The following is a 15,384-nucleotide window of genomic DNA, read 5'->3' as shown; positions in this document are numbered from 1 at the left end:
GCTCAAAATCCTACAAGCTAGGCTTCAGCAGTATGCGAACCGAGAACTACCGGAAGTACAAGCTGGGTTTAGAAGAGGCAGAGGAACTAGAGATCAAATCGCCAACATTCGCTGGATCATGGAGAAAGCAAGAAAATTCCAGAAAAACGTCTATTTCTGCTTCATTGACTACGCTAAAGCCTTTGATTGTGTGGATCACAACAAACTGTGGCAAATTCTGAAAGTGATGGGAGTACCAGACCACCTTACCTGTCTCCTGAGAAACCTGTACGAGGGTCAAGAAGCAACAGTAAGAACCAGACATGGAACAACCGATTGGTTCAAAATTGGGAAAGGAGTACGACAAGGCTGCATATTGTCACCCTGCTTATTTAACTTATATGCAGAGTACATCATGAGAAATGCCGGGTTGGATGAATCAGAGGTCGGAATTAAGATTGCTGGGAGAATTATCAACAACCTCCGATATGCAGACGATACCACCCTAATGGCAGAAAGCGAAGAGGATCTCAAGAGCCTCTTGTTGAGGGTGAAAGAGGAGAGTGCAAAAGCTGGTTTGAAACTCAACATTAAAAAAACTAAGATCATGGCATCTGGCCCCATCACTTCCTAGCATATAGAAGGGGAAGAAATGGAAGCAGTGACAGATTTTACTTTCTTGTCTCCAAGATCACCGCAGACGGTGACTGTAGCCATGAAATTAAAAGACGCTTGCTCCTGGGGAGGAAAGCTATGGCCAACCTAGACAGCATAGTAAGAAGCAGAGACATCACCTTGCCGACAAAGGTCCGTCTAATCAAAGCTATGGTTTTCCCATTAGTAATGTATGGCTGTGAGAGGTGGACTATAAGGAAGGCTGAGCGCCGAAGAATTGATGCTTTCGAACTGTGGTGCTGGAGAAGACTCTTACGAGTCCCCTGGACTGCAAGGAGGTCAAATCAGTCCATCCTAAAGGAAATCAACCCTGAGTGCTCATTGGAAGGACAGATAATGAAGCTGAAGCTCCAATATTTTGGCCACCTAATGCGAAGAGAAAACTCCCTGGAAAAGACCCTGATGCTGGGAAAGACTGAAGGCAAAAGGAGAAGGGGACGGCAGAGGATGAGATGGCTAGATAGCATCACGGATGCAATGAATATGAACTTGAGCACGCTCCGGGAGAGAGCGCAGGACAGGAAGGCCTGGCGTGCTATGGTCCATGGGGTCACGAAGAGTCGGACACGACTGAACGACTGAACAACAACATTATCCTATGGTACACAATGAATGTCCTGTACTTCACATTTACATAGAACATAATAGCTGTCACTCCAGATTGCTCTAGGCAGATACATGCATGGCTAGATGTTTAGTTCTTAGCTCTCCATCACCTCCATGCCTTCTCATTTTGGCAGGGCTGTATAAAGAATACACCAACAGAAATCTAGAGGAGAAAGTGGGGGGGAGCATTCTATGCTTCTTAGCAGCCAGGATTTAAAGGAAAAGAACTCTTTAATTTAATCCCCAACAACCATAAGTACTCCCAGTTACAACAGATCATTTATTTCTGATGCACTGCAAAGATTGCTACATTATGTGTATTCACCAAATGATTAGGGTAAGTTACCAACATAGGAAACTGCCTTATTTCAGGTCAGACTATTTCTCCATCTAGTCCAGGGGTTGTCTATTCTGATGTGTAGTGGCTCTCCAGGGTTTGAAACAGAGGTCTTTCCCACTACTACCTTCTATCTGATCCTTTTAACTCAGAGGTGGGCAACTTGTGGCCTCCAGATGTTACTGGGATTGCAACTCCCTTCTGTCCTCACCACTGGCTTGGGCTGAGGGAAGTTGCAGTCCAACAGGATCTGGAGGGTCACCACTGGGTAGGCAACCCAGTGCCTCCCAGATGTTTTGAACTACAATGCCCACAATCCCAATGCTGGTTGGAGCTGACGGAAGTTGTAGTCTAAAACATCTGGAGGGCACCAGGGATTGCTTACCCCCACCCACGAGACTGAACCTGGGACCTACTGCATGCAAGGCATGTGCTCTGCCACTGAGCTCTGGTGTTTCCCTCTGCATACATTGATGAGATTCTTGTGTCTGGGTTTCCCTTTCTCTACAGCAGGGGTGGGGAACCTCTGGTCCTCCAGATGTTGGACTACAACTACCAACATCTGAGCATTGGCCACACTGGCTGAGGCTGATGGGAGCTGAAGTCCAACAACATCTGGAGCAGCAGAGGTTCCTAGCCCTGCTCTAGAGATTTACCACAGATTAGTACAGGGGATCTATTGCACACTGGAACCCCAGTGGAAGATGCTTCCCCACTTTTTCATGGGGAAAAATGGGAATAGATATAGAACAGTATCATGGCATGGAAAAATGAACCAAAATGACGAAAAAAATCATCTGTTTCGATTTGTTTATTTATTGGACATATTATGTTCCATCCTAGGGGCTCAGGGAAATTAATTCCACATTTTTTCCCTGTCTGCACCCTCCCTCCAGCTGTAAGATACATGGGCTTGGCCTTTGACAAAACTCCAGTGAAATAAGACTTTAAGCTGAGAGGTACCCACTGAAAACACTTTCTGGTGTGCCTTTCTGGACCTGATTTGGCACATAAGTAGCAAACTTAAAAGATCATTTACAGTTGATGGTAGAACATAGGGGTGGGGGGTGTCTTGTATGTGTATTGGAGCGAGGTTGTTGAACTGAGCTTGGATGGAATAGGGATCTCATGCAACCTTTGCTCCTAGTGTCAAAAGGTGGTTGGGAGGATCCTGCTCTTTGACTTTATGCCATGTGCCAAGGGAAGGACGTTACTGCAGTAGCAATGGTTTAAACCACTGTTTGTGTAGGTACAGCTGAAAGACTGGGCTGATAGATCACTTCTTTCAGATTACAGGGCCATGCTGTGTCTTGAACTCATGTTCTGAATTCTGGACAACAACATGGTACTTTTCCCTCCTGGTGCAGCCCACACCAACAGAATTACATTTTGGATTACACAAAACAACGGGGGGGGGGGGTGTCTCTGTAAGGCTAATGCTCCTTTAGTTTAGGGTTAACCTCCTCTCCTCTTGAGCATGTAATTTCCACTGACATTAATAGGTGTTTGTTACAAAAGAAAGGAAAAGTGAATGAACTGCTTTGCAATGGGAAGGTCAGGGAACATTCAGAGAATTTAGAAATGAAATTGTAGTCTCTACCCTATTTTGTAATATAACCCAAAGGAAAATACTCTGAACATTTCAGATTTTTCTTACTTGAAAAGTTTAATTTTACAAAATACCAGGGTTTTTTTTCCATCAAAGAAACGTCCCTGCAAAGTACGTGAAGACAGCATTCTGTTTCATAGATTCTATACAAGTAAAGTTATCAGGGGTTTTATGCTAGTAGGAAAGAAATGATTCGTCAGCACAGACACCTAAAAGCAAACCCTACAAAACAATGGGGGATACAAGAGAGTCTTAAAACGCTAAAGCAAGTCATGAAATATAATTGTTGGCTCTATTTGAAAGTTGCAAAGTTTCTTTCAAACGACCCATATGGTATGTAGAACATCACATCTGGTACAAAACTGCCTGTATTTAGATTTAAACACACACACACAAAAAAGCCTTATGAAGATTATTCTTTTGAAAATTATTCCAAGTGCTGTTATTGTAAGGCAAACATGTACAAAGGTGCTGACTGCATACAGGGATATTAAGAAAATAAGGAGAATTTTGAAGTGTTTCTTCACAGATTTTTTTTTAAAAAAGAAATGCCATCAACAAGAGGTCTAAACATGAACAATATCAAATCAACACAGTCTGCCATTTTATTAGCTAGATGTAAGCCATCTTACAAATCGTGCCACTACGCATGAAAATCCAAAACTTCCACTGTTTAAGTGGGATCTAGGTTTTCTGTTGCATTCTGGCAGCTTTGAATTTTGAAACCCTCTTTGTAGTTTCTTCTGAAGCTTCAGAGAGAACTTCCTCAGATTTTCGCTCCAGAATGGTAGGCAGGACAGGATAGGCGATTACTGGGTGTGGGGCTGAAACAGGAGACAAAGGCTCCTTCTCAACAACAGTTCCCGAGAAAGCCTACAAGAAAAAGAAAACCTCAAAAACAAGCTACTTTTCAATCGCAAAGTTAGGCATATTGAAGTCTGTTACCTTATTACCATTATTATTTAAGTCAAAAATATGGAAACTGCTCCTTAAACCAATGCCAGCTCCTTGCAGAAGGTAATTGTAATTAACCTCAAAACCCGAAAAAACCAGAAGGAATGACAGTATCTTAAGAAGTGCTATGTGCTGTCATTCGTAACTGAGCAGGAGCAACAACAAAAATTGGTTTCCTTCTTGACATATATTCAAGAACATAGAAATAGATGATGCAATAGGCAATTTCAGCTACAGTAACAAACAGGACAACATTGCAACATTTGGGATCTGTCGATATTTCCATCACATATATCACATTTTCATGGTTTAGTGCTTTGGCCTTTTTTAATTGCTTCAAGCTGACACGCAGCATACAGATCAGAAACCTACATACTTTGTGTCTCTTTTCGGATGATGACATTATTATCATTATTATCATTAAATAAAAATTTAATGAGTGGCGAACAAGCTCAATATATTTCTAAGGGGAGGAAGACTGCTATGGAGATGTCCTAACCAGTACTCATTTTCCTTCTGTGTAAGTCCTAAATTGAAAGCACACACATTGTCACAATATATAGGCATAGGTTTCTTTTGGGCATAACCCAGAGATGAGGATGCAAACTAGCTGGCATCCATGACCAGAATGTTATTAGTCATCAACAGGAAAGAACATCAGGTTCACAAATGGAAAATAATAAAAGTTTATTTTTAAATCAAGTGCAGCAAAAGGAACAAATCACACCATGACAGTCACTTTTTCAGAACCTAAAAAAGCAAGAGAGAAATGCTCAGCTTTTGGTTTGGTGTTTTGTCTGAACGCCGCCACTGAGTGACAGATAATAGAGGATGATAATGTGGACCACCCAACAAGGTTACTATATAAAACCTAAGAATTATTGTCATCATCAGGCATCCTAAACGAAGACCATCTGCCAGGCCCAGAAGGTTAGTTCATCAGTGCAACCCTCTAGCAAAAAAAGTAAAAGAAAACCAAGGTTTGGGTTGCAAAACTTGTCGCCGTGCAAACAACCCATGAACAGATTGTTTTACTCTGTCTCGATACGTGGCCAGGGTGGATTAAGTGTGCTTAAGTCTATTGTTTTCAATGTGATTAAGTAAACTCTGTGCTGGACTATGTTCCAGCACACTGTCAAGAGGTTCCAATGCAATGATAACTGCAAGGAAAGTGGGGAAAAACAACAATCTGGGGAAGGCTCCAAGGCATTAAGTGGTTGAAGAGCTTGAACTAAAGCAGTGGCCTACTTACCTCATCATCTCACTTCATTTCCAGCTTCTATCAGTAAGTGATTCGCTTCATCTCCTACATCTGAGCCTAAAGCTTAAGCTGAGCACCCTTACTGACTTCAGTTGAGAGGATGAATTGCCCCTACTGGGCGTCCGCAGGCCGGATGATGTCACCCCATTCGTTTTGCTGAGAGGGGCATGGAGTTCCATATCTCTCTGACTATGGGGGAAGGGACTTGACCAGTGCTGGGAAGAGTAGCTGAGCCCCCAGCTTTGCGCAGCAGGCACTGTCCCTGCGGGGGTAGTGCGCACTGCGCACACCAACTTGGCTGGAGCTGGGAAGAGCTGCTGCTTCTCCCAGAGCCTGCAGAGACCCCAGCTTAGCACTGCCCACGTCCCCACCACCATCTCACATATGAAATCAGAGATAGCAGGAATTCCTTGCATGCTGCTCCCCCTCCAAGTCCTCCAGGGGGTGGGGCTTGGAAGCTTTGATTCATTTGCCTCCCAAAAGTCAAGAGAACGCGCTGAACTCTCCATTTTGTCCTTAGCCTGAAATCCTAATCAAACTCACCTCTACTGAAACCGGGGGGGGGGGGGGGGGGGGGTTGATCCAGACTTAGTCATGCTTTGAAGAGACTAACTGAAAGCAATGGAAATTAAGTGAGCCATGACTAACTTGTTCCACTAACTTGTTTAAATACTGTTTACTTGACTTCTGAAAGCACACTGTTACACTTTGATGACATCCATGTTCTGATTATATGGATGTAGGAAAAGGGTTGGGGGGCTGGGGGTTAGATGACCCTGCATCCCTTGGTCTTAAAGAGAGAGAAAACTATTTCTTCTCTTTGCAAATGTTTGCCATTTTGCTCAAGGAATAAGCCAATGAAGGCTATAATGAGTCAATGTATGAGAAATGAAATTAGTAAGATATCCTACTTGTCCTCATAATTTTTCCTAAAAATGAAAAAGGAAAACAAAAATCACCCTCCCTGTACCTCGTATGTTCCTGCTGAGGGTGATGTTTTCTTGGAAAGATGTTCCTGATCCTCCTCTTCCAAGATTCCTTCACTGTTATCACTGTAGGTAGCTTCATCATAGCTCACACTTCTCAGAATTCCTCGTCTATCATCGAACTCGGCAGTGCTGCTCTCACTGGTATCGCTACAAACACTATTCTCCCGGCTTCGAGACTTCAAAATTGATTTACGAGGGACATATTCTCCATTCACAACGTCAACAAAGACTCTGTAAAGGAAAACGTTACCTTTAATAAACTATTTGGGGTGGAGGGAGAACCACATGACAAATTCACAGTAATTTCATTCCGTCTCTGGTATGAATTAATTATGATGACTCTGCCTGCCCAACTTTTTAATTGAAGCCTTTTAAAAGATGCAGTGTAGATGGATTATATTCTGTAACTCAACTGTTACCTTTCCTCTTTTAAGAGGCTACCCATCATTTTACTTTGGGAGTAAACCTCCTTGTTTAGATGGTTAATTAAACTTGTGTTTTGCAAGACAAAACTGTAAACTAATTGAAGGATTATACAGAGGGTAATACTTTTTTGCTTTTGATGTCCAAATTCATCTTCAAATATGAAGCACAAGAGATTACAGTTTACAATTATTTATATAAAATGGATCTGATAACGAAGTAAACTTCATAGACTTGGTGGGGACTGGGGGAAAGAGCCAGATCATTGGTCTGTCTACTGCAGTGTTATCTATACAGCTAACAACATCTCTCCAAAAGTCTTTTGCAGTAGATTCTGGACATTGAACCTGGGACCTCCAACATGCATAGTATGAGCTCTATCACTGAGTTATGGCCCCTCTCCTGGGACACTACTCCATACATAGGAAACAACATGAAAGGTAACATGGAGATACGAATAAGAGATGGGAACAGGGATTTTCACAGTGTAAGACAATCATCCCCTGAAAGATTCTGTTTCATTTAGAACAAGCTTCTTGCTCATATGAAGTAAAATTTGAGATATACATAATTGTTGTGCCATGGTTGATGTTTATTTTCTCCTAACTATGTTGGTAACTGATCAGTCGAGAAACTGTTACTCAAAATGCTACAGATAACATTGTAAATAGTGACTTCTAATTTGAAAACTGGAACCCACTTGTGGATGGTTTGCCACAGGTACCATCCATGTGCACTGGTGGGTTTTGAAGACAAACAGAAGTCCAAGTTGGTTAAAAAATAGGTGCATGGGAATCATGGGTAAAAAAAAAAAAGCCCGGTCAATTTTGCAAAGTAGCAGTTTGATTAAATTAAGGAGAGATAAATGGGAACTATCCAAAAGGGAACCCCCAAACTGTGTATCAATGTCTGGATGAGGATGCAAGAGTAAAGTTAGAGCAAACTCAGGGACAACTGCCCGTAACCCAGACGAACTACATGATTTTAGAAAGATGTGAAGTCAAGCAGTGTTTTGTAAATAGCTTTCCTATGGGTGCAATCAGATGCCAAAGAAGTAAACCATTTTGAAGGGGTTAGGAATATGACATGTTAAAATTTTCCAGTCTTGACAATCCCTGCATTAACCTACAGACAGATGTTTAGCCCTCATAATAGTATACTTATGAAAACATAAACAGCAATATCTGCTAAATGCCTCAAATGGGTATACTAGTAAAATGAAACACAGATTATTTTTTGAATAGTCATAATACCCAGGCCATTTTTAAGAGTCATTTCACACTGAATAAGTAATTGTCAAATATGAACAATACCGAATAAGTGAGCTATTCCTACCAGGTGCAACTTGGTGTACAAAAGGTTCAGATACACACTATATAAATGATATTAATTACATGTAACTGAATATTATTAGCTGCAGCCCGCTGTCTTATGGTAGATTTACCAATTGTTACAACATCTGGGACTGTTTAGCTTAGAGAAAAGGCAAGTGAGAGGAGACATGATAGACAAAATTATGCATAGTGTGGAGAAAATGGATAGTGAGACATTTTTCTCCCTCTCTGATAATACTAGAACCTGGGGTCATCCCATGAAGCTGACTAGTGGGAGATTCAGGAAAGATAAAAAGGAAGACTTCACACAGCACATAGTTAAATTATGGAATTCACTCCCACACGATGCAGTGATGGCCACCAATTTGGATGGCTTTAGAAGGGGGTTAGACAAATTCCTGGAGAAGGCTATCAATGGCTACTAGTCATTGGCTATGGCTATATGCTACCTCCAGTATCAGAGGAAGTATGGCTATGTACACCAGTTCCTAGGGAACATGGACAGGAGGGTGCTGCTGCACTCACGTCCTGCTTGTGGGTTTCTCATGGGCAGTTGGTTGGCCACTGTGTGAACAGGATGCTGGACTAGATGGACGCTTGATCTGACCCAGTGTGGCTCTTATGTTCTAAAACTGTACTATGCAGAAAGAATCACACTCCACGCAATTGTTCTTGCTACAGATGTCATACCGGTAAATGTCTGCTGGTGTTTTGATGTTGGGCAGTTCTGTAGCCGAGTGCCCGTTGCCATTGCTATTCTTTCGCTTACGTTTTGCCTCCTCTTTCTTTTCGCTGAATTTTAAAGTAGTATTCTTTCCTGTGTTTATTCGTACCTGAAGTGAAAACACATTTTAGTTGTGAATAATCAGGTTTTTAATTGAGCGAGTGAAGGCAAAATATCATTCTTTAATCAGCTGGACACAGCAATGAAAGCCAAACATTAAGTTGCTCATATATAGTGGCTGAGTTCAGCCATAACACTATTTAATGTTATGTACAATAGCATCAGGCTCATTTGCTCCCCCTCCCCTACTTTTGCTTCGATTTCCAACTAACTGTGATTTGTGCTATCCTGGAACTGCGGTTAGGTTTAACAATGGTTAGAGAAACAAGCCAGGATCAGAAGCTAGTTTGAAGCTGGTTTTGTTTCCCTAGACCCTAATTAAGACTAACACTGTATGTCCAGGTTCAGACATAATGATTAGCCATGGTTAGTTGAAAATGGAAGTAAAAGCTTCCGATCTCCTCCTTGCAGCTGCACTAGAGGAAGTGATGGAGGGGCAAACTCAAAAGCCTGAGGCTCATTCTTACAATGCTAAACCATAGTTTGGTGCTACCTGTGAATATAGCCAGGGTGTGCAACTGCTGCTCAGAAGAGAGCAAAAAATTATTCTTGATCATACTGACTAACGTACTGATTATACCGATCATTTTATCTTTGAACCCATGTATTTTGTACAAGGGGAATGTAATATATTAAGAGTTCTAGATTCAGCAATGGTGCTTTCAGACTTCTGTACCCTTAATCACCTTCCCATTTTCTCTGAGACTCTACTTGATTCCTCTGGCTTTTGAATCCCCTATTTCCTTGCCCTCTTTTATCAACTTTGCCAAAATATTTGTCACCTTGAGCACCATTTTGTTTGGTGGAAAGGCGGGATACAAATCAAACCAAAGAAATAAATAAATAAATTGTGCAAAAAAAGAAAAAAAATCCCAAATCAATCGTTTTTGAAATTATGCAAATGAATTCTTCTTGAACTGTATCAAGAATTTGTCTAAGAACTTGAGTTAATCTTGTATATGTTAGCAGCAGCTAGAATTTTTTATGCTAGGACATGGAAAATGTGGGCATTCCAACAATTATAAAATGGGAAAATAAGGCTCATGAGTTAACAGTGGCAAAGCTAACTAAGGGAGCAATCCTATGGCCCCTAGACTGCCATAGGGTATTTCAGATTCCCAGCTCCAAAGTCAGAAACAGCACTCTGCCCTTGGAGGTGGGGATCTATGCTCTCTGCCCCCACCCAACTGACGCAGAAAGAACCGTGCTGGCTGCCTGTCTGAAGCTGCAAAAGTGGCCTCGGAGAGGACGTAAAGGGGGTCTTCCGGTGGGTGGGGAGGGGACTGGAGAGGCCAGCTTATGCATTATCCCAAGGCCTCTCCAGCCTCCTTCCCTCCCTCTCCAAGACACCCCAGCTAAATGGGCAAAAAAGCCCGTCTAGTTGAAATGCAGAGTGGGAAGCGCAGTGAAGGCAATGACGGCCTCTGCTGTGCGTCCTGCTTTGCATTAGATACTTGCAAGCCTCCAAATTCGGAGGCTTATGAGCAGCGTAGGCGCAATCGATAGGATTGCACCCTAATTATGTCAAAGAAGGTAGACAGCACTGAAACACTTTCTTGCAGAACCGGATGTCATTTGTGCAATACTGGCAGAATAACGCACATTCTTCAAAAGATATAAAGTATGCATTTATTTATTTTTTAATGTTAACAACGTAACGTGATGCAACTCTGAGCTCCCTTGGCTAAACGTAACCCGAGATTCACATTTAGACATCGGGAAATCCACTGTGGATGTGAAAAATCTAAGTAAATCCCAGATCAATAATCTGTTCAAGCTATAGCCTGAATCAAATTTCATGTGAGAAAAAATTATTATTCAGCAGATATGAGAGCAGGCAGCAAAGGATTAACCCTTCTTCTCAGTCAGAAGGCTGGGCCAGGAAACTTGATGTCCTATCAGGAAAGGAGACCCACCACACCCACCCTGTTCCCAGTTTCAGCTTCTGGCTCTGCTTTCAACCAGGGATCAGGGCCTTTTTGTTGCTCCCTTGGGAGCAAAGGTAACCTTTTTGGAACAGCTCCAATACTCCATCCTCCTGTCTCTCTAATGCTCCTAGACAGACTGGGGAAGGGAATGTTAGAAGAGGGAGAACCTACCTGCCCTTCCTGGCAATGGAATCATGTCAGCTCATTCTCGGCTATTCCTCTCTTAACAATGTAGTAGCAAAAGAGAGTGCCCAGGCTTCTTGGAGCCCCTGGTGCAAATCTGCTCAGGCTGGTTCCTCACACCCATTTGGTCCTGGGCCTAAAAAAGGCAATGCATCACCACTCCATGGCAAGCGCGGCTTCCCTCGGAAATGAGGACAGACCATGAATGACAGCCATGTTAGATGCCCTAACTAGACCTTTGGGACAACAGGAGGTGGTGAGATGAGATCCTGGCTCCACTCCATAATGAACTCTTCCAAACGATAAGCCAGATTGTCAACAAGGATCAGGCTGCTTCCCTGGCTAAAGTCAAAAAGCACAAGGCCCATAAAAGGAGGAGGAATAGGGATTATTCAGAGTCTTCTTATGGCTCATCTCAGGAGTTTACTGTTCAGATGCCATGGCAGAAGCATTCCCACCATCCAACCTCCTCCCATTAGGGTACCAGGAACCATCTGGCATAGAGATAACTCTCTTGCCCTTTTTCTGTCTTTTGCACCCCCTCAGGGGTTGCACCCTGACTGCCTGGGGCCCTTACTCTGATATCAGCGAAGAGGAATTTTCTCCTACTGCCCATTCCCAGAAATTCTGCATGCACGCACACATACACACACACAGACCCCAGGGACCCACCTACTATGGATTGCTTGGAGGGCCAGGATGTGGACTATTTACAAAGATCTGAGGAGTTCTAAGCAGAGTCAGGAAGAGAAAAAGGGAAGCTCTCTAGGGGTAAAGCTCCCCTTCCTGCACCCCACTAACAGCAAGGGTTGGTTGAGTCAGTCTGCTTCTTCTCTCTAAGGCAGCCTGGATCCTGTGGCTGGTCCTACTGCTTGCTCCCATGCCAATGGAATGAGCATCAGAAGATGCTCTTGAAGCAAAGGTCTCTTCTTTTCAGCACATATGAGAGGAGGCAGTCTCACCCTGGCCAGGTACCTAGGGATCATATGGAATGGAATCTTCCAAGTAATGTCATAATCAAGTACCGTGAGGAAATACTTTCTTTCCTCTCCCAGTTTTTTCTCTGTTGATCTTGGTTGACCAATGTTGTACATGTTTGAGTTTAAGCTAAGGTCCTTCTGATTATTCCTTCCCAAGCCCTGGAATTAGGAGGAATCTCTTCAGATAGGAAGTCAAGTTTGCTGTCCCTACTTTCATATTGAAGAGCAACTAACCCCTTGCTGCTTGCTCTCAAAACCTGCTGAAAAAGAAAAGACTTTCCTCATTAAGACCTTCCTCATTAAGTTCAACTTCCCATTGACATAATACCTACACCAAACAAGATTTTAATCAATTTTGGGTAGCATGGGGATTTCAATACCATGTTCTTCCCTCATATGATTTTAAAAGTTGTGATTACAAATGCAGATTTCCCCATTAACCCTATCATCCTGAGAGAAGAGGACATTTGTTAGAATCCTGAGTAAACTCTCTTCTTATGTAAAAGGAACCTCTTGGTTAGGGAGAAAAGTGTTACAACACTGGTTATTCAACAATCTCCATAATATGAATTCAACAGTCCTGGCAATACAAACCCTTTTAGGTTCCACAGTATGGGAGAAATATATTGTCGGTACAGCATTCTCGGCAATGGCTAAATCATCCTCATCATCACTGCAATAATGATTTGGGCCATTAACCTGACCTCTGAACAATTCAGAGTTGGTTACTTCTTTTTGAAAGTTGCCCTGAGTATTAGGTTCTTCTTCCCCATGAACTACAATCACATCTGTCTTCTTGTCTTCTCTCTCTTCTTCAGAGGAGGAAGTGTCTTCTCCATTTGCCTGAACAGTATCAGAAATCCTAGAAAGGGGATTGGGGTGGGGTAGTGGGATGACATATCAGTTCCAATTAAAAGCCCTAAGACTATCACGTAGCTGATGCTTGTGTTCCACTCCAGTATCATTTTGAAGGCCCCACCCCGCTGCCTTTTCAATCAGAAGATCAGGACAACATTCTACCTTAGCCTTTCTTATTGGACTACAACCCCCAGTCAGGTGTGCTGGCTGGGGGGTTCCAAGAGTTGTAGCCCAACACATCTGGAGGGCACCAGGCTGGGGAAGGCTGTTCTATGTTAACAGCATCAGCAGATCACTGATTAGACCTATCTAATTTGGCATCCCATTTCAGAGAATAGCCAACCAGCTGTTTCTGAGAAGCCCATAAGCAGGACATGAAGGCAATAGCGCACTCCTGTTGTTGCTCCCCAGAAGCTGAGGGACTAACTCCTTCTAAAACCTGGACTTTGTTTATATCCATGACTAAAAGCCACTGATCAACTCTTTATGATTTCTAATTTTATGTTCAACTGCTGCTTTCAGGGAAAGACTCCCACCTGAAACAGGGAAATACATTTTTGTTTACGCATGTCAGTACCTAACTTAAGTCTACAACAGGATGGTTAGTCGCTGTGTTTTTATTTAAGCAGAATCCTGTAACAAAGGAAGATGACAGAAGTTCAGGTTTCCCAGACAAAGAGAAGAGGACTTTGAAATTTCCATTTGCTGCAATGTGAAATGGAAAATGTTGCAGCAGCAGCACATTACGTGACCATCACTATAACAGCCACAGAAGGTCAGATACACAAAATGCAATGCTGCATATGAGTGTGCAACGCACTATGATTTGTGTCAGATTTTGCTCACCAAAAAGGAGAGACCAGTGGAAGTCCTTGTTAGAGCTAAGCCTGTGCTACACAGAAGACCTTTTCAGTTAGTCCTGGACTTGGAAAGAATTTCAGTGGCCAGGGTGGTGCTCAGATTATGCAGGTTTGATGCCCCTGGAGGCAACAAATCAATAACATGCTCCTCCATTCCCGCCCCCGTTTGAGGTCCCCAACCTGATTTAGTGGTAAGGTATGAGCCAATTAATGGCGAAGCTTCTGCCCTAAGTATTTTCATCTCTTCTGGAGAACTCTAACCTACAACAGTTAAGATACCTGTCAAGTTCACCAAGGATCTCTTCTTGCCTCTCAAGTTCATCAAGTCTGGCCCAAAGCTCTTCCTCCAATTTCAAGTCCCTACTGGATTTTTCAACAGTTCCATTTTCTCGAAGTTTTGCCTCAAAGGCAAATGTTTTTGGTTTTGAATGAGGTTTGTGAGCAGTCCTGTGTTTTCCTGGGTAATTAAACAAAGATTTTTTAAAAAATAAATGCCACTACCAAGACAATTCAAAGCAAAAGAAGGAAAAAGGCAATTGTAACAAAGAAATATGGAGAACAAAACACACCATATGATCAACAAACCTTTTCTGCTCCAAATTACTACTCAAGTGTCTAAGTAGTTCTGCCAATGAACCAGAGAATTTTCCCAGGGTAATAGGTGCCTGCCGTTGTGCAAATGTGAAGGCACAAGTATTTCCCAAAAGCGGAAAACAGTAAACCTGGGATGTTTTCAGTGTTGTGACTTTGCAGCTATTCTATTATAGGAACATAGGAAGCTGCTGTAGACTGAATTAGACCAATGGCCCATCTAGCTCAGTACTGTCTACACTGATCAGCAATGGCTCTCCTTGATTTCAGGCAGGAGTATTTCCCAGCCCTACCTGAAGATGCCAGGGATTGAACCTGGGACCTTCCGCAGGTAGACTATATGCTCTACCAATGAGCTATGGCCCTATCCATAAATGACTTATAATAATTCAGTGTGGAAGTTTCTCATAAATTCATCTAACTCTTTGCAGCATACTGCAGTGTATTTGGGGTACACCAAGCACGAACAATGCTGTAAGCAAGTCTGGCGAACCTTATTCTAGACTCTTCAGAGACAAGATGCATCAGAAGTTTCATTTATTTTTTGTTTGATTATAAGGGTATCTGCCAACTGTGTGCATGGCTGAATTTGAAAGTCTATCTTCTAATTTTCAGAAGCCTAACTGAATGCATCACAACTTCCTCAATGAACTGAGACAACTAGCAGAAACAAACCAATGGCCTAGCACTTAAAAAAGCACAACACTCACCTTTTGTTTCAGTGCTATTACTTTCGGTTATTTCTCTTATATCAACAAAATCTCCAGCTGCCTAGATGGAAAGATGTTAAAATAAATGAGTATATTTTATCATAGGGCTACTGCTTGTTTAGAGTTGGCATTTATGGCCAACTGGTGTTCGAGGCCCAATGGGGGTTTCGGACTTCTGTGTCCCAAACAGCAGTTGCCTATGCCACATGGCAAGCAAACTGAGTGGAGTTTCAAAACACTTTGTGCTAAGACATGGCATGGGC

The 15,384-nt window shown here is 42.5% G+C and overlaps 1 protein-coding gene across 6 annotated transcripts in view; it reads right to left on the bottom strand.

The window, feature by feature from the left end:
- Positions 1-3,244: 3,244 nt before the first annotated feature.
- URI1 (URI1 prefoldin like chaperone) overlaps positions 3,245-15,384 on the bottom strand; it is a 54,766-nt gene continuing 42,626 nt past the window's right edge. For all 6 annotated transcript variants that reach the window (XM_084813071.1, XM_084813076.1, XM_084813070.1 and 3 more), the window contains 6 exons: positions 15,122-15,182; positions 14,100-14,277; positions 12,697-12,964; positions 8,858-9,000; positions 6,392-6,641; positions 3,245-4,079 (listed from right to left, as the gene is read on the bottom strand). In XM_084813071.1, coding sequence (XP_084669197.1) covers positions 3,891-4,079; positions 6,392-6,641; positions 8,858-9,000; positions 12,697-12,964; positions 14,100-14,277; positions 15,122-15,182 — 1,089 coding nt within the window. In that variant the 3' untranslated portion in view covers positions 3,245-3,890. The remainder of the gene's footprint in view (positions 4,080-6,391; positions 6,642-8,857; positions 9,001-12,696; positions 12,965-14,099; positions 14,278-15,121; positions 15,183-15,384) is intronic.

The sequence above is a fragment of the Heloderma suspectum genome, chromosome 8 (genome assembly GCF_057233095.1).
Source record: "Heloderma suspectum isolate Gila_16-S chromosome 8, 16-S_ref, whole genome shotgun sequence".
NCBI classification, from domain to species: domain Eukaryota; kingdom Metazoa; phylum Chordata; class Lepidosauria; order Squamata; family Helodermatidae; genus Heloderma; species Heloderma suspectum.
Note: the sequence above shows the minus strand (reverse complement) of the source record. Positions and strands in the feature narration are given on the sequence as shown.